The 18032-nt window shown below is 50.1% G+C and overlaps 2 protein-coding genes across 2 annotated transcripts; both read right to left on the minus strand.

The window, feature by feature from the left end:
* Nucleotides 1-7977: 7977 nt before the first annotated feature.
* Nucleotides 7978-11090, minus strand: LOC111256724 (stress response protein NST1-like). Its single transcript, XM_022825204.1, has 4 exons — nucleotides 11003-11090; nucleotides 10573-10926; nucleotides 9450-9524; nucleotides 7978-8241 (listed from the first exon to the last, which is right to left on the minus strand). Exons 1-4 carry the CDS (start codon nucleotides 11088-11090, stop codon nucleotides 8174-8176), a joined length of 585 nt encoding a protein of 194 aa, XP_022680939.1. The 3' UTR covers nucleotides 7978-8173.
* A 4174-nt stretch (nucleotides 11091-15264) lies between these two features.
* Nucleotides 15265-17555, minus strand: LOC101763618. The gene is made up of 5 exons (XM_022825481.1): nucleotides 17439-17555; nucleotides 17119-17336; nucleotides 16941-17037; nucleotides 16259-16848; nucleotides 15265-15716 (listed from the first exon to the last, which is right to left on the minus strand). The coding sequence occupies exons 2-5, from the start codon at nucleotides 17245-17247 to the stop codon at nucleotides 15597-15599; spliced, it is 936 nt and encodes a 311-aa protein (XP_022681216.1). The 5' UTR covers nucleotides 17248-17336; nucleotides 17439-17555; the 3' UTR covers nucleotides 15265-15596.
* Between the last annotated feature and the right edge of the window lie 477 nt (nucleotides 17556-18032).

Raw genomic sequence — 18032 nt, forward strand, 5'->3', positions numbered from 1 at the left:
AAACTAACACATACAAAGCTTGTTTTCTCTTTGTTTCTTATCTTATCGCCTAGACTTTGTACAAAATCTCATGAAACAAATGCCCCCCACCAAATAGAGCTCGAATGCGGAGCAAATTCGAACTTGACTTGGTGAAGAAACGATCTCAATGTTCTCCGGCGCATCTACGAAGTGCAACCGGGTGCGATTAAGATTTCTCGAACCATCATGAATAACCATTGTGGATAAATTCAATGTCAAGGTTGTCGTGGCCACCAGGTCATCATCATGAAGAAGGTCGCTAGCTTGCCGGGCTGCCGTGCATGCTGCCCGTAGGTCGTCGTTGCTATGGCTGCCGGTGTGCACCCTCCATGCATGCTGTTGTTGGCTGCCATGCATTTTGTTGCTCTTTGTTGCTGGACATGAAAGCAAAGACACCAAGCAAGATGCATCTACGTGCACCCTAGCCATGCAACTCCATGCAACATAGGATCACCTAAGAAAAATAAAGAATATCACCGTAGGCGTCCGCGGGCATGTCGTCAGTGGCGCTGTGGTTGATGGCGGCGAGGTGCTTGATGACGAAGTGCTCAACGAGGTCACTGGCGGTGTAGTTGCTGCCCCCATCGATTCCTTCTTAGTATAACGTGCGTGTAATCCTTTGCTGAGCGAATAGCTGCAGAGCACCGCGTCGTGGGTCACCCATGAGTTGTCTTCATCTTGGCGCAGTTCTCGTCGTCTTGGTAGCCTCAGTGGTGATGGCACCTCCGGTAGCTCCACTGAAGTTGTCGAGCCATTGCTGCAGTTGCCGCGGATTCGCTAGTGCCGTGTACATCCTAACTATTGCCTACGCATACACTGGAGTATGGCTGCATAGCTATGTCGAGTCGGGCTGCTGTCGAGGTAGCTGGCGCAGATGCGGTCATTGTATTGAGCATGTCATGTTGCGAAGGCTCTGCAAACATTTGCATGCCAACAGAGACCGAGAGGGAAGAAAAGAGGGAAAAATAAACACAGAGGATAAATCAACACGAGACATAATTTAGTGACAAAAGGGTACTTAGCGGACATCCTTGCTAACTCCTGAGTGTGTGCGTTGAAGCCATGTAGCCATCGTAGCATGATCAACAACACATCCTCCGATCGTGGTGTAGGGACCGTACCACTTGGCGGAGAAATCTTTATCAATTCAGCCTCGACCACCTTTCTGCCGTGGTGCCAGCCGACCGAACTGAAGGGGTTTACATCTTGGCTCCATCCCGTGTTGGTGCGTCGCACTGCTCCCATGAAGAGAAGCGAAAGTCCTGCAATGCTTAATAACAATAGGTGCCTTGTTTGCACATGTTAGTATAAAAGAGCAACCAAGGGAAAGAAACAATAAAAACACGTTTTTGTGTTGGGTTTTGGAACAATGTTGGCTTTCCCATTGTTTGTTAGCTATATGAGCAGCTTAGGATGGGACTGCCAAAAGACTGAGCTGTCAGGTACTGTTGAATAACCATAGCGATGGCGGATTAACCTTGCCTCCTTAAGTGTATGTGAGTGTGTACACAACATGCTTCCGCGACTCCATTGGGCGGCAATGGGCATTATCTCCCGAGGCTCCTTCGAATTGAGTAGTAGGATAACGGCTGAGTTGGTATGTGTGGTTTTAGGATAACGGCTAAAGAAATTGTGCCATTACTTTTGCCGAGGATGGTGAACGCCTACCCTCCGCCTTCTTCTTGGGATTGGACTTGCATGATACTTGAATTTGGTCGTCTTCTTTGAGACCTTTTGAACTTGAGTTTGAACTTTTCTTCTTGGGGTTTGGTCATCTTCTTTGGAGACCTCTTGAAACTTGGATCTTGATTCTTCCCAGAACTTGGTGGGTAGCCATTCACCTTTGTGTATCTAGGTGAATCCTCACTGGCATTGTTTTCTTGGACCCTTGTTGTCACCTCCCAGGGATGGCAAGTGGCTGCACACCGAATGGAACTTGTGTTGGACCAGGTAGCCGTTTTCTTGCCCTTCTCCTATAGTCTTCCCTAGGGTGGGTTGTCCAACAACAAAGAGCACGAGGGGCATGGTCGCCTCACTGCTTAGGAGTCATCAAGCAGTCTTCCCACTGCCCCCAATGGAGCACACTTGGCACGCGTCGTGCGCAGTGCATGAACGGGAGTTGGCTGAAAGCTCCACCAGGCAAGTTAATGCTCAAGGCCTTCCAAGCGCAGTTTTGAGGCAACCCTTCCCCTGTACCGCAGCTGAACACTCCATAGGGAAAGCCATTTTTTGTAGGACTCATGTGGTTCAAAAAAAAAGAAATAGGGCAACCAAGTAGTGCAATGGAGAATGCACACTGGCCACATAAGAGGCAAAAGAACGGCCTAAGAAAGAAAAAAAAAGACAAACCTCCACCTGATGGAGGGATGTAAGGAGTGCACCCAGAATGCCATCAATGGTGCAGATGACTGAGGAAGTACATTGTTGCCCCTAGTGTTGAAGGTTATGTTGGAACGTCATCGACGTCGTCGGATATGGTGGGGGAAATGCACTGTTGCCCCTAGTGATGTCGATGTAGAATGTCACACCGGAATGCCATTGGCGGTGAAGTAGGTTGAGTAGGCACACTATTGCCCCTAGTGTTGTTGATGTAGAACGTCACGCCAGAACTCCATCGGTGGTGAAGTAGGTTGAGGAAGCATGCCATTGCCCCCAGTGTTGTTGATGTAGAACATCATGCCGAAACGCCATTGGTGGTGAAGTAGTTTGAGGAGGCACACTATTGCCCCCAGTGTTGTTGATGTAGAATGTCACGCTGGAACGCCATCGGCGGTGAAGTAGTTTGAGGAGGCACATTGTTGCCCCCAATGTTGTTGATGTAGGAGATGACGTTGGGATATCATGGGTGGTGTAGACGACCGAGGAGGTTAGGTGCCATTCCTAGTGTTGTCGATGTAGAGGAAGACGTTGTGATGCCATCGATGGTGTAGACGACCAAGGAGGTGCGGTGTAGCTTCTAGTGTTGAGGAAGACGCCGAGATGTCGTTGGCGGTGCAGACAACCAAGGAGGTGCAGGTGATGCTCCCCATGTTGTTGATGTAGAGGAAGATGCCGAGATGCTGTCAGCGGTGTAGACGACTAGGAAGGTGCATGCTGCTCCTTATGCAACCATTGCTTCATCTCCGTTGTGGTTCGGATTCATCATCGAACTGAAGCGCTTGACTAGCGAGACGCATGTAGCTATTGCGGAAGCGAATGACGTAGTCGTCAATAGCTTCATCACGTCGTTGCTTTACCTGTGATAGCTCGACGATGGAGAAGTCCTTCTTTATGGCAATGAAGTGCTTTCTGAAGATGTCCTTCATGGCTCCCCAACTGCTAATTGATCGGATTGGCAAGCAGCTATACCAATGAAAAGCCGCGATAGTTAGGGATCCTAAGAACTGGCGCAATAGTAGCGATGAGCTATTAGCCGTGTCGCCACATGCTGCCTCGAAGTAGGCTAAGTGCTCCCTTGCATCACTAGTCCCGTCAAACTGACGGAACTTGGGCGGATGCCACCCTGAGGGAAAGGGCACAAGGTCATGCCACGCCTCGTATGGCTTCTCAAGCTCGATCTTCGTTGATCAGGGAGTTTGGTCGTTCATCATCCTTGTGAACTTCCTGTTCACCATGTCTTCAACTAGGTTGTGGTAGTCCTTCAGCGTCGCCGGCAGCGGTGGTGTGTTGGTCGATGGGGAAGTGAAGTTCAACGGGCGAGGACAAGCGCCTGTTGCACCATCGAAGTCTTCAAATTGCGGGTCTTCGGTAGCTCGGTACACACCAGCTGGCGGTGCAGTCTGGACTGACACCGTGACTATCTCAACCAGGCAATCAAACTTGAAGGATAGCGGCTCCATCATTCATCTTTGCTCTTGTACTTGCTCCTCCAGAGTTGTAGGTTGAGGTCTTCTAGGTGACTCGGCGCCGCGTCCGTGGCTAACTTCAGGGCGCCCGTCGACTGTCATGTGTGCTGGTGCGACATTGGCGACGTCGAGATGCTTGTATCCATTGGAAGGGATAGATGCGGCGAGCTCATCGTAGTGTGGTGAGTGGTCGTGTATCTCCAGTGACAAGGAGGAGTCAGAGTCGCTTGCTGTCTCACCATCCTGCGGGTCTCCAACCTTCCCATCTTTTTCAACTACTAGCCCTTGCAGCTTCTGGGTGGCGATGGACTTGAGCTGCATGCTAGCTCCTTCGCGATCCGCCATGTACTAGAGGTCCTCAGGATCTTGGGGAAATCGGGACGTGATGTCGATGTAGCACCGTGGGGATGTATCCAAAGCCAACACCTTGTCACCGTCCAATAGGGACCCCTTCCCGACAGTGATGGGAAGGCAAGGTGCTGAAGTTCTTGCCTCATCTTGTGTCTTGGCTACACCCGAGTCTTCTATCTCCTCGGCACCTTTGAATGACGAGCGCATGTGGCCTAGTCGGGGCATGAATGCTTTCTTGAAGTTTGCCTTTGGGTTTGGCTTGATTTCCTCATCGGAGGGGTAGCTGAAATCGTGAGTCACCTTAGGAGGGACCCACTCTGTCTTAGACTTGTCCCCTGAGCGTGCTACCAAGTTGGTGCACATGACTACGCTCCTCGAGTCTTCTCCCGACTTCTTCTTCTCCCCACGATGAGAAGCTCTGACAGTTTGCTCCACTCTGAGGGGCCCAACAGTAGTAGGTGCTTGCGGCGGCGCCACATCTTGTACAAGGATGGTGTCGGCCATTTCTCGGGGAAGCGCCTCTTTTCCTGGCAGGGACGATGACTGCTTGACTTCCTCCATGGGCATACGTGAGAGAGACTGTTCCCATGAACTTCCTGAGGAAGTCACGCTTGGTGTAGCTCATCCTTCTCCCTCTCCACGCCTAAGGATGATCGATGGGTGTTCCACAAACGGGGGTCGCCTTCCTTGCCTTGGCATCTCCAGTCTTGGTCCGTTGCAGCTTCGGGGTGAGTCAGTTGAGGAGGTAGTTGTACCTCTCATCAGCTTCAAGGTCGGGGGAGATGCGGAACCGGATGCGGTTGTTCTCTTGGTGGAGCTCCCCGTCGGGCTAGATATGAACTTGAGTGTGCCTAAGCACCAAGTCCTCGAGCTCATGGTATAGCGTGTAGCAGTTCCTCTGGCATCTCTCGCACTTACGCTAGTTCTCAGTGGGCGCATGTCGGACCAGTGATGGAGCTTGACGTTCTGGCGCAACCTGTTGTGCTGCCGAAGTAGGTACATTATCTTCACGCTGCCTTTGGTCTTGGACTTCACGTCTTAGGGAGACGATGCTTAGGGAGGCCTCCATCCTTGCGAAGAGTCATGAACTCGCCGTTGTTGCGTCGGGTGAGGACGCGCGGCGTGATCTTCACGTCTTGACTACTGGTTCCAACGTGGAGGCAAGGTTGTTTGCCTCCTTTGGGCGATGTGCAGCGGTGGAGATCGACAATGCGGTGCCAAGGTCTTACGCTCGTGTTGAGGATGATGACTTAGGTCGCGGTGCCAAGGTCATTCCATGCGGCTTCTTGATCGAGCCGCCGAAGATTTCGGCATCTCTTGATCTCGAAGCCTCATCCCGAGTTGGGCCATTTGGTCTTGGAGTCGATGTAGCTCTTGTCGTACAGCTCCATCTTGGGTTGCGCTCTCTTCATTAGGTTGCAAAATAGCAAACCTCTTGGTGGTCATTATAGAGGGATCTTTACTCGCCGTCACGTGGAGGCAGGACACCCATCCGATTGGGAGAATCAGCACGTCGTTGCTGAAAGAGACAGTGGGTCCCGAAAGCTGGGACTGCTTGCTTGAGCGCCTCCTTTTCCAATACTCGCACATGATTGCACGTCGCACCAGGTACTTGATCTTGGCTGGCTCGTGTGCCCACTTGTTGGGGAAGATTTCATATGGCACCTCTAGTATGCTGGGGTAGGTGAACACCTTGTCGAGGAGAACGTCAGTGTCGAGTGACCAGTCCTCTTTTGGGACTGTGCTATGGGCCATACGTGAGGCGACTTGTTGGTGAAGTCATTGCACCTTGCGGTACCTCCTCCAGTAGTTGTGAAGAGGGTGAGGACTAGAGGCATGATGAGCGAAAGACATGTGTCTTTGCAAGTTGCTAGACACAGCCTCCAAAGCTTCTAGTAGCTCAACCTATGTGTGTTCCACGGTTGGGGCAGCCACTTATTTAGCGCATGATGCCGTAGGGGTGCGGATGATCGCGGCTCCCACACTCTTGTTTGTCACCTTGGCGCGCAGTCGTTGCGCAGCCTGGGCATCTCCCTTGAGATCAGCCACCCCAAACTTCTTTAGGAGAGCCCGTGCTTCAAGCATCAAGCTTCGACGCTCTCGCTTGGCCTTGGTGGTAGCTCACTTCTGAGCTTTCTTGGACTGCAGCTTTTGGAACTGCGTCAGGTCCTACGTTGAGTGGACGTAGGTCTTGTTGCCGTGCTTGAAGATGGCCACCGGGAACTAGCCGAAGTTGAGCAGGAGCGGAGCTTGAGTGTTGATGGCGATAGAGGGTCCTCCAACTTGGTTGGCTGTCATCGTAGCAGGAAGCTGCCCGAACTGAATCGCGGGCAGCGCTTGGGTCTTCGTGACCAGTCCTCCAGTTTGCTCGGGGATTGGCACTGGCACGTTCATCCCGAACTGGATCATGCGCACCTCCTGGGTCTTGACAGCTTTAGATGGTCTTCTTGTAAGAATATGGCCTCTTGTCAGGGCTGCTCCATGTCAAAGAACACCATGCAGCATGTTGTATTGATTGGAGAATGGCGAAGATGAATCTGACGACCACAGTGCAGCGGAGATGGAAGGAGAACCATGTCTCACCGGGCGTGCCAATTTATTTGAGGAGAAAAATCACAGGAAGATTTTTCTGCCCTTTGGAATAGTGCGGGCGTGCCAGTGTACTAAGTACACAAAGAAAGATAGGAACAGATACTTTATAAACACAAGTCCCTATGCGCTCCATAGCCTGCTGACAGCGATCTTGTCTTGGGTGATGTGGTCTTCTGGTTCCTAGAGCCTCAGAAAGCTCCTAGTTAATCACCTGCGCAAGTCTCGCTTGCTGGAGCACCTCTGATTCCGCTGCCGTTGTCGTTGTCTTCGGTCTTCGCTTCACGTTCTCCATGCATGTGTGGTGTTGATGTGAGTGTGGCATCGGCGTCATCCATGGCCTCGTCGGTCCATGAGCTAGTGTACAGTAGCTGGGACATCAGCTCCCCCCGCCCGTGTCATCCGTCCACGTCGGCATCGTACGTCGTGTTGTAGTCGTAGTAGTGGTGGGTTGGGTATTCACGGTCGTGTCGTTGAAGCCGAGTAGACATCCTGGCAGAGTTGGTCATCGAGGTCACAATGATCTTCAGGCGATGTCCAGGCGGAGCCGCAAGAAACTATGAAGATGGTCATCTTCCTTCCTTGCCTTCTGATTGGCTCATTGGTGCAGATGCATGCACACACACACATACATGGTTGCATGCCCCAATGAGACATGTCTTCTTGCTTGCATCTCGGTGAACGTCAGTCCTCGTGGCTGCGCATATGAGCACCTTCGGATGTCGGTACGGCGTCGTCTTCGTCTTCCGCGGCATCTTCGTCATCTCCGGGGCACATGGTATGGTGTTGTCTTCTGGCGCCGCCTCTTGCGTCCGGCAACCTTGTATCGCCATGGCCCGGCTCTGTCAGCTTTCGACCATGTGCTGCGTCGCTATCAGCTGTGGATGTCACATCTTCATCTCCAGGATCTGGCTTCTCACATTCCTCCACTGCTCCCCCGGTGCGGCTGGCGTCAGGATGAGCGAGCGGCGGGACAAGCGGACAACCTCACCGTGTGTATGCATCTAATCTGTAACAAAGACAGAGATGGAACCCGGGATCAACCTTCACCGCCGAAGATGAAGAAAGGAGCCATGGCTGAAATGAACCGGGTTTTCGTATCCGGAAAACCCGACTCTGTGTATCCTAGTGATAGTCCCTGGATTAGTAGCTATCATATACAGAACTCATCTTAGCATAATATCACATCCATACCACAAAATAGTACATATTTAATTATTACATCCCATAGTATGAGGGTACGATCTGATACAAGCCCCGAGGGCTAAACAACATGAAGAAAAACTACGCAGCAGAATCTAGCTTCTGGCAACGCCTCCATCTTCACGATCTCCTCCACAGGCTTCCTTGAGCGTAGTACTCAGCCCTCAATCATACCATCCATCAAAGTTGTTGTCAAAGTCGGACTCATAACCTGCAAACTCACGAGCTGTCCCTAAGGAACGGGACAGGTCCACGTCACCATCCATATGCAAGCTTTAAGTAGCCTGTTGCTAAGGGTCAAAAAGTAGTCAAGGAGTAGGCTCGGGTTTCCTATGCAGCAACAAGCTTAAAGATAAACTCCATATCCCTCATCCCCATTCTCTCAACTCATCGGGCCCACCTACCTCGATAGGGTCCCTATCACCAACATCCTATCTCCAACTAGGTTCGAGGCGAATACTCCCTCTCTTCGCCTCTCAACAACAACAGCCGGATCCACGAGGCAGAAGGAGCTACTTCTCCTCTCCCCGACTTCAGTTGCGGCTCACATCACACTCATGTAGCTAAAAGGAAAGGTAGAGAATCCCAAAAAAAATGGAGAGTCATCACGACACAGGGTTGTCCATGACCGAGGACGTGTCTATACATATAGTTTTTAACTCTGCAGAGTATGTAATCCCTGGACCCATCTTGGGGTGAGTGCAGCCGATAGTTAGTCGACTGAACCATACCCTACCGAGCGAAGAACCTAGGAGTTATGATAGGTCCCTCGCAGTGGAACACCCCGGTATTATGAAGCTCTCCCACCGGGGCCAGTCGGGGGCCATAGCTAATTGGGGGAGGCCATAGGTCCACACCTCTCCCCCCTAACACTGTAACTCTTAATCTACAACAAGTATGGTACGCACTTGCTAGTCTCGACCCGAGCCTAAACCCACAATTCGGCGAGTGGTGTGCACGTTTAACATATTCCCATGAAGCATGGCGACCTACTCGGTTTCAGACCGGGGCGAGCTCCTATTCTCCCACAAAAGCGTCTCACCGCAGCGGACGCAAGATCACCCATAACAGGTACCACCTCCAACTCCTATGCTCCTTGACCATGTACTCGCAACAAGTACCAAACAGGGAACATCCGAGAACGAACCCCAAGCCCCCAATCCAACGATTGGGTTGTGTAAAGCTCACCCCCATCAAATATTCCAAAAACTCCTTCTCCTACCAGTTTTATCCCCACTCACGCCAAGAATCCTAGTCACAATATCCCGCACGCATGCAAGCATCGCACATAGAGTATATAAGCAGCATGGTAATAGGATACACAATGAATCAAGGCAAGAAAATAGGCTATGCAGGGTTCATCATCATAATGCGAAGTAATAAAGCGTTAGCATACTAGTAGCAATGCCTAATAGGTGTTCAGATCGAATGGGCGTGAACCTGAATGGTCTTCCTCCTTGTAGTGGTCCTCGTACAGCTCCGGATCCTGGCTCATCTCCGTGTCTTCAACATTTCCTAATTACGCAATTAATATAAATACTGAGGTCCTATTTGCAAAGAAGAACCAAAATAGATCCAAATAATACCCAAACAAGAACAAGAGCTATCCTATCGTGTTCTTCATGATTTTAGAAAAATTATGAAATTGGTTTCATAATTTTTGGAGTTAATAGTTATGCATTTTTGAAGTTTTAAAACAATTTTTAGGATTTTAAATAGTTCTTGAAAATAAGAAAATCAGGGGTGTGACACATGGCATCACCAGGGCATGCCACACATCTTACTGACATCATCAGTGGGCCCTGATGACATCAGCGTTGACCCGATCAAGGGGTTAACGGTCGGTAGTCCTATGTGGCAGCTATAGTTAGCTATAGCGCCGGCTGCGTCAGCGCTTTCGTGGCAGCTATAGGCTGGCTTTAGGTGGCTACAAGCCGGCTATAGGCTGATGTGGCGCGACAGGTGGCGGTCTACATGGCTACCTCCTCTCCGGTCGTTCCTCAGGATCTTCTACGAATTGTGTGGCATCTTCTCTGTGTGGACCGCCTGCGGCTGAAACCTATTGGCTGGCTTCTTACGCTCGCAAGGTGTTTGGCACTAAGCCTCTACGGCTGTTCGCGGCGACGCTCGGCCGGCGATGGCCCCTCCGGCGAGGAAATGGTGGTGGGGCTCGGCTACGTCCTCCCTACGGCCTAAAGGCCTGACCTTTTGGCCCTAACAAGGTTGCACGCGAGCTCGCGGGCCCAAGATTTAGACTTGGCCGCGGCGGCGGCGGCGGTAACCGGCGGTGGACGGCGACGGCCACCTGCATCCCGCGGCTCAAAGGCTGGGTTCTCAGCACGAACGAGCAAAAGCGGGAAGGCGCGCGGGCGCAGGATCGTGTCTCGGCCGCGGCGTGGCGTACGCGTCCGCGGGCGACGTCGCGCGCACGTGCGCGGTGACCACGCCCGCGGCACGCGGCATTCCCCGGTGGCAGCGGCGTCCTACGGCCTCCTACGACCTCGGTGAGGACACAACTCAGACGAGATGAAGCAATGGCGCAAGGGGCGGTGGTGCAGCTTACCAGTGGCGTGGAAGGAAGACGACGTAGCATGGCGGCGACGTCGTGGCGGGGTCCTGGGCGCGGCGCTCCCCCTCCAGTTCGCGGCGGCCTTCTCCTCATGGCTCCCCCCCTCCTTCTCCTTCCCTGGAGCTTTCTCCCTCTCTCTCCCTCCCCGGTTCCAGCTAAGGATAGGGGGAAACCCCAAAGCAACGGCTAGGTTAGGGACAGTCGGGAATGGGGGATTTATAGCCCTGGGGCTAGGGTTTGGCGCGGCTTGGACGGCGAGGATGGAGCGTGGCAGCGTGGAGGAGATCCGAGCGTGGCAGCACAAAAGCTCCCGTGGCCGGTAGCGGAGGTGGAGAACAGGGGCGGACGCTGTCGGGCGTTACGCGTCGCGTGTGTGCGGAGCAAGCGAAGAAGAACAGGTTCGGGGCTGTCAAGTGGGGCCTGCAGGTCAGCGGCAGCAGCGAGCGGATGGGGCAGGCCAGCGAAGCAGGCTGGTTTGGCGCGAGGCGGCCCAGGTGGCCTGGTGGGGTCATGTGGGGTAGGCTAGTGCCTTGGGCCGTGGCAGGGCCTGTGCGGAGCGGGGCAGTGCAGGCCAGTGGGGTGCGAGGCAAGTTGGGCCAGGGGTTTGGTTCCGGCTCATGGTAGGTTAAGTTAGTTTAAGTTCAAATTTGAATTCCAAATTCAAATTTGAACCCACCCAATTTAAAATCCAAATAAAATCCAATTAAACCCCAAATGGCACACTAGCATTTATCCAACCCCTAATTTTCAAGTTAATTCAAATTATTCTTAAGATTTAGGTGAGATCAAAGAAGACACTCTTATTATTGTGGAAAAATTCACACCATTACAATAAAAATTTTAGAATTCAATTTTTCACTCAATACAATGTCGCATAAAAATATGGGATGTTACAATGGCCTTCTCCCGCCTTGCTTGACGTGCTCATCGGCTTCGTGTCGACTTCGGCGTTGTTGTCGGCCTTCCTGCGATGGTGGATGAAGGAGTTTGTCGATGACGGTCACGGAGGCGTCGGCTGGTTGATGCAAGCCCCAGTCTTGTGGGCGTTCGATGGATGAAGGGGCTGCAGCTCCTTGTTCCTCTCCTGGCGGCACCTCCGGTGGATGGAAAAAGATTTCCTTTTTCTTACATGAAGGAGCAGGCCTGGTCGATGGATAAAAAAGAAAGATCCCCTGGCGTGAAGGGGCAGGGCTTTATATAGGTAGGACTAGGGCAGGTAACTGCCTCCGGACTCCACCAGGGCGCCGCCAGGAGTTTGTTTGACGCAGCGAAACATCTACAAGTCAGTTTCATTTGCTTACCATCCAAGTTGATCGTACGCGTATACGTGTAGCTGCTTGTATTTCTCCCGACCGTTTGTGGCACGGGCTTTCCAGACTCGTCTATCTGGGCTGTACCAATCGTCTCGTAGGCCCGGCTCGAGTCTCAATTGTGTACGTAAACGCTTAGGATAATACTGTAGCAATTGTACTAGTTCCATGTGCATACATGAAACTAACGGATACAAAGCTTGCTCTCTTTGTTTCTTATCTTATCGCCTGGACTTTGTACAAAATCTCATCAAACAAGGGGGAATGTAAAATATTTAGAATATCTAAGTTGGAGTTGTTGAAGGTGTATATCTTGTAGTTCTTATTTTGATGTCTAACTTGCGTGTAGATAAACGCGTAGTAACAAACTCAATATCTGTAACCTGGCTGGTTGATAGCTACATATAAATACATGACATAACCTGGTTGATTGATAGCTACATATAAATACATGACACGATCAAGGGTGACAACGCTTGCACAATTTGTACAACGCGAGGGTCGCCACCGGCAAAAGCGGATGGCAGGAAAAGCTTGCCGCCGCCTTCAAGCGTTGCTGCCCTCCCACTCTTCACACAGATCCCGTCACCAGAATTGAACAGCGCCGAAGAAAGGGATCCGGACTTCCAGAGGGGAGATGGATATGAGATCGACTTGGGCTGGCAGGGGCTGGGCTTGGGGAGCCGGGCCCATTCAGAAACAGGTGGAAATAATTAGGCAAATATATAATTAATTGATGGGCTGCTTTGAGATTCGTGCAATTTTCTAAAAAAGCTGTACTGTAGCAGATCTCGAAAGTGAGAACCCAAAGAAACAAAATAGGGAAGGGGAAACAGCCAGCATCCTTCAGGGAAGAAGAGCCAATAAGTGAGAAATTTGTATTTTTGACACTCCAAACACGTAGCTTCACATATTTGACACTTTAAAGATTGGTTTCGCAAATTTAACACCCACAACATTAATACATTGATTTACTTGACTTATAAAAGAAAGATTTTATTTCCTCCTTTTCCATTTGCTGGATTGTGAAAGGACTAAATTAGTCCTTGCTGTACCTTCGACCGTGCAGTAAAATTGCTAGCAGAACTAAGCAAGGTATGATTATTGCGCAGGCCCCGCCCCACCATCACCGGCACCTCCACCCTCGCCGTGATTCTCCGCTGCGGCAAGCTCTGTCGCCTCCACCTTGGTTTCTGGGAGTTTCCGAACACCACCAACCTTGCTTGGGTACATGGATACAAGAGTCCACCAGCTCTGATTTGGGGACAACGACAAAGGTCTTGTTTGTTAAGAGGTGGATATAAACAAGAATCCGCCAAACGCTTTACTTATTTCCACCGATTCTCGTTTATGTGGTAAGCTGCTTCAGAGATTTGAACTATAAGAAGCGAAAAATGAGAAGTGAGAAAATCTTCGCTTAGGGCCAAAGTCAACAAGGTGGCGTTTAATGATATGATGTTCCTGTGTATGATGATCACGAGACTGCGTGTGTTCTTTTTTTAGATAGAGTTCCGAGACTTCATGTTCTTTGTATCTGATGATATATGATTTATGGTTTGCATTGCACTGCACCTGCAGGCTGGCACGAATGCAAGCCCAATGTGCAGGGTCTTCAGAATCGAAACCTTAGCAATAAAGGTTCTTTGCAGAAGTCCAGATGCTGCCCAGTTTGCTCACATGCTTTCCCAGAACCAAGGTTCTACTTGATCAAGAATGGGCGCGCAGTGGCCTTGACGATCGGTGGCGCGCAGCGGATGCGGATGGCGAGCGGGCAGTTGATCGATCGGTGGCGCGTAGCGGATGCGGACAGCGAGCGGGCAGTCCGGGGAGATGCGGAGCGCGAAGTTGGTGCGGACTTCGTTGCCGCGGAGGAGGCAGGTGGCCTCGTCGTAGGCCTTGGTGGCGGCCTCGGCGGTCTCGCGACGATCCGAGCGAGGCAATCGGACAGCAATTGATTTGATCAAAGGGGTAGTAGAGTCCTTTCACAATCCAGTAAATGGAACAGAATGAAATAAAATTATTAAAGAGGTATAATATCAAGTAAATCAATGTGTCAATATTGTGGGTGTCAAATTTACGAAACTAATCGTTGGAGTGTTAAATATGTGAAGCTACGTGTTTGAGTGTCAAAAATACAAATTTCTCTAAGGGAACACGGGGAAGCTGAAAGAGAGGAGCCCCGCGGCCGGCAGTGTTCTTACATAAACCCTACCATCATGGAAAAGAATAGCTACGAATTGGACGAGGGGAGCACAAAGGCGTGGAATCACAAGTAGGGGGAGGGGAACTTGGGCAGACGCCCGAGCTGCGTGAGACGGTGGGAAGGAGAGGAGCACGTGGACGACGACTGTGCGGAGAAAGTTTTTTTTTTTTTTTTTTTTTTTTTTTTTTTTACGCGAGGAGCGCCGCACGCTGCCGATGTCTTGCGGGGTAGTTCGAGGAGTTCGAGAAGCTTCTAGCTAGCACCGAGCCGCGTATGTGCTCACAACCGACAGGAGGCAAAGAGTAAGAAAGAGCCACACGATGAGAATCCAACAGACCACGTGAATTTTGCTAATAACGTGGAAGGCCGCCGAGGGCGCCGCGGTGAGCAGCTTCCGACACAGCCAATTGGTTGATAAATGGTTTGAGGGAACAGCTGCGAATGATTTTGACCTGAATCCTACCTAGTACTACAAGTTAAGCATATTTCTAGGCGTTTGATTTGGAACTATGCTAATCTAAAAGTGCCATTCTAACTTCTAAGGGCTATTTGGGCCATCCTGGCCGCGTGCTATTTTAAGCCTGAACTCAAAGTACCTTTTACGCTTGTGTATGAAATGAGATCAATTCCTGATGCCGCCCATGTTTAGTTAAGTAATGTGTTGAGGTAACGAGGATCATGACCATTTCAATAGCATGGGCAAACCGATCTGCACCGTCACAGCCATGAGATATAATACAAGCAAAAGTTGATCAGACTTTCAGCGAAAGCAACTCACCATATCACGTCCCATCTTCAGCTCTATAGCCATATGGTTACATGCGTCAAACAAAACAAAGGCACAGTGGCACGCCCATAGTGTCGAATAACTTAATTAAAACAAACAGGCCCTGTTTTCTTCATCGATTGTAACCATAAGACATGTGGTGAACTTGCTCACATCCATTCATGTTCCTGGGACACACGGTCCATGAGATACCTTAATTTCCCAAAAAGAACAGAAGCTACATGCAATCAACAAAAGAAACATCTTCAGCTGATATGGCATTTAATATTGTGGCACTTTGCCTGACGATAGGACTGCGTCCATCACCAACAATTGGAGATAGAAACATACAATTTTAGAATCCAGTTTATCTCAGTCTAGAATTAAAATGAACTAAAAAAATCCAGTTGCACATATTTATACTATATCAGCAAGAATATCAGTACAATCTCAAAAGGAAAATAAAAGATAATTGGAGCAGACACATTTTGCAGTTGAATATAGATGATAATAGAAGCAACTTCATGTAACTGAACCTCATCCTGCAACTGCAATGCTAATCGACTGGTCTGGATGTTTTATAAGCATGCTCAAACATGTAACCTTGGAGATTGGAAGTATTTTTGGGTGAGTGGGTTGGGTTGGGGACCAGGGGGTTTTAACTTACATCTTCACCATAGCTAGAGATTGTCTGAACTCACTGGGACTTCGTTGCTGCTGGTTCAACCTCCCTTGCGTCTTATTGGGACTTCGTTGCTGCTTGTTTGGCCTCCCTTGCATCTTGTTGGGACTTCGCTGCTGCTTGTTCAGCCTCCCTTGCGTCTTGTTTAGCCTTCCTTGCTGTTAGTTCCTTAAACCTCTGATTTCACCCAAAATGCTAGAAGTTACAAAACATTTTCCAAATAGAAAAGGAAGAAAATTTGTAGCTGAGTGGGAAATTAGGGAGACAGCCAGTGACAAATTGTGAAGACAGTGAGGATTGAGCTTTTAGCAGCTTCTCAAATAGCAAATACAGAAAGTAATCACTAATTCGAAATTGAACAAATCTTTCGCATACACATGCTTGAATGTTTGAATGAAGAAAAGGGCATTCGTGTTCACGTTAGCAGTGACCAGCAGGACTAAGATCAAGAAAAGGGCATTATTGATCAGTGCTCCTATGGTACGGTTGCTACTTAGCTACCACTTCAATAGCCACTTCAGGGATGTCCAATTCAGTGACTATCAATCATTGGAAATTAAAAGACTACTTCACCAATACTAAACCAGAATCATGGGAATTACAAGATCTAATTACCAGCACCCTAAACATGCCATAGAAAATAAAACTGATTGTGGCTAGCAGTGCACATTTCTGTTTAAGGAACAACGATACTTGTACGGATAATTAGGGATATATACCTGCTTCACAGCCTCGGTGCACTGCACCTCCTCATCATGTGCATCCACGATTCCTGGAACGCCATCCACCCTACCCTCAGCATACGCCTTGCTCAGTCTACGAAAGTAGGACTCCGAGGGAAAGTCACCCTGACGGCTGCGCAGACTATAGAGCTCTTCCTCTGTCCAGTCTCCAAGATTGTTAGGTGCATGGTGGGGACCATTTGGGAATGCTGCATTAACCTTGTCAGAAGCGATGGCATTCTTCTTAAATATTTCATACCTCCTAACCTTCTCTTCCTCACTCTGATAAGTTTTGTCATACTCCTTCATCCAGTCCTCAAATCTTTCCTTCATCGCTTCGTCGTCCACCCTCATGCTCTCCTGCTCCCTGATCTTCACGTTATCCTGATTTATGGCCTCATCATCATCAACCGTATATCTTCTCCGAAGCATCTTATCCAGCACCTCTGGATCAGTCACCTCAGGATTACTTCTTCTCCAGTTCATGTAATCAATGTACTCAAGCCAGGCGAACTTGCCGTCTTCATCCATGAACTTTGCCCTGATGGTTTCATCAAGGATAATGTCCCCTTTCCTGTCGGGCACCTCTGGAGCCAGGAACAGGTACGTGGTGTTTCATGACTAGGTCATATGAAATAGATCAAACAACGAGGAATCTAAATGCAAGTTCAATTCATACCTGATTCATCTTTCTTGAAGTACAGAATTCCGACCAACGTAGCCAAACCACCGGCAACTAATCCACCAATAGCCCCACTGCTAGCCTCGAGATCTCTCTGTATCGGGAGGAGAAACATGAGCCACTGCGATTGAAGAAGAAATTTTCGATCTGAGATCAGGGAGATACGGTGACTCACCAAGGTGTGGAGAGAGCGTGCTAAGCTCCCCGACACCGACCTTAGGGTCTCCCCCTGCGCCTGCTCGCGGCAGATCCCGCGCGGCGATAACCTCCTGATGAGGAGGTAACCGAGGGACCGGAGGGACATGATCTCCCACTTCCTTCGCCGCCCGCGCCTCCACCTTCGCCGAGCCGCCTGCCGCTTCGCCGCGATTGTAGGGTTTGAGGACGGGACTTCTTTTAAAAAAAATTTGATGAAGGAACGGACGGGACCTATGCAGACCCTATATGACAGGAGGCACAGCAGATCATACAGATGCTTGATGGACATGGACTCACCGGTTTGTAGAATGATGCAGCGGTGCAGCCCCTGGGCGAACGCCGGACGGCAACGGGCAACTAGCAGCGGCGGCGCTACTGCGTCCGCATTGCCGGCGTTGGCCTCGCCTCAGTGCATAGATGCCAATTGATGGAATGTGAGGCGTCTCAGATTCTCTTGATGGACCTGACGTGGAAAACGAAAGACAATTTGCTTGCTTAGTGGGCTAATGAAGTAATGATGACAGCTTTGGGCGGCCCTCGAATTCTGGCGGCCCGGCGCTGTCGCGCCGTGTGCTCCGCGTGATGTACGGCGCTGGACCTATGCTGTCGCTCAGGAAGCTAGATAGATATAAAGCCCATCAGACCCAAATACTAAGAGCCCGCACCATCTATCCGGTCCAGTCGCTGTTCGCTTGACTTTTTGAGTGTTTTCTGACTTCAGCCCACGACTGCTTTGCCCACAAACAGCAGCAAAGCAGCAGGCTAGCAAAGTCAGCAGCCAACACGCGAATGTGAACTGCATATAGACGAATTGCGTGTAGCAACAACAGAGGAGCTGGTGGGTATGTTTTTCTTTCCACATATGCGAATGTTATTGCTAAAAAGTTTATG

Source organism: Setaria italica, chromosome III (genome assembly GCF_000263155.2).
Source record: "Setaria italica strain Yugu1 chromosome III, Setaria_italica_v2.0, whole genome shotgun sequence".
NCBI classification, from domain to species: Eukaryota; Viridiplantae; Streptophyta; class Magnoliopsida; order Poales; family Poaceae; genus Setaria; species Setaria italica.

What these genes read in the sequence shown, in the direction of transcription:
- LOC111256724 (XM_022825204.1), bottom strand. Translation starts at nt 11,090, where the DNA reads ATGACCCCACCAGGCCACCTGGGCCGCCTCGCGCCAAACCAGCCTGCT. An exon ending in GTCTTCCTTCCACGCCACTG is followed by an intron (nt 9,525 to 10,572) that starts GTAAGCTGCACC and finishes TTGCGTAATTAG; the next exon opens with GAAATGTTGAAGACACGGAG. An exon ending in CAAGGAGGAAGACCATTCAG is followed by an intron (nt 8,242 to 9,449) that starts GTTCACGCCCAT and finishes CCCGTTCCTTAG; the next exon opens with GGACAGCTCGTGAGTTTGCA.
- LOC101763618 (XM_022825481.1), bottom strand. Translation starts at nt 17,247, where the DNA reads ATGTCCCTCCGGTCCCTCGGTTACCTCCTCATCAGGAGGTTATCGCCG. An exon ending in CTTCAAGAAAGATGAATCAG is followed by an intron (nt 16,849 to 16,940) that starts GTATGAATTGAA and finishes TCCTGGCTCCAG; the next exon opens with AGGTGCCCGACAGGAAAGGG. An exon ending in GCACCGAGGCTGTGAAGCAG is followed by an intron (nt 15,717 to 16,258) that starts GTATATATCCCT and finishes GGGTGAAATCAG; the next exon opens with AGGTTTAAGGAACTAACAGC.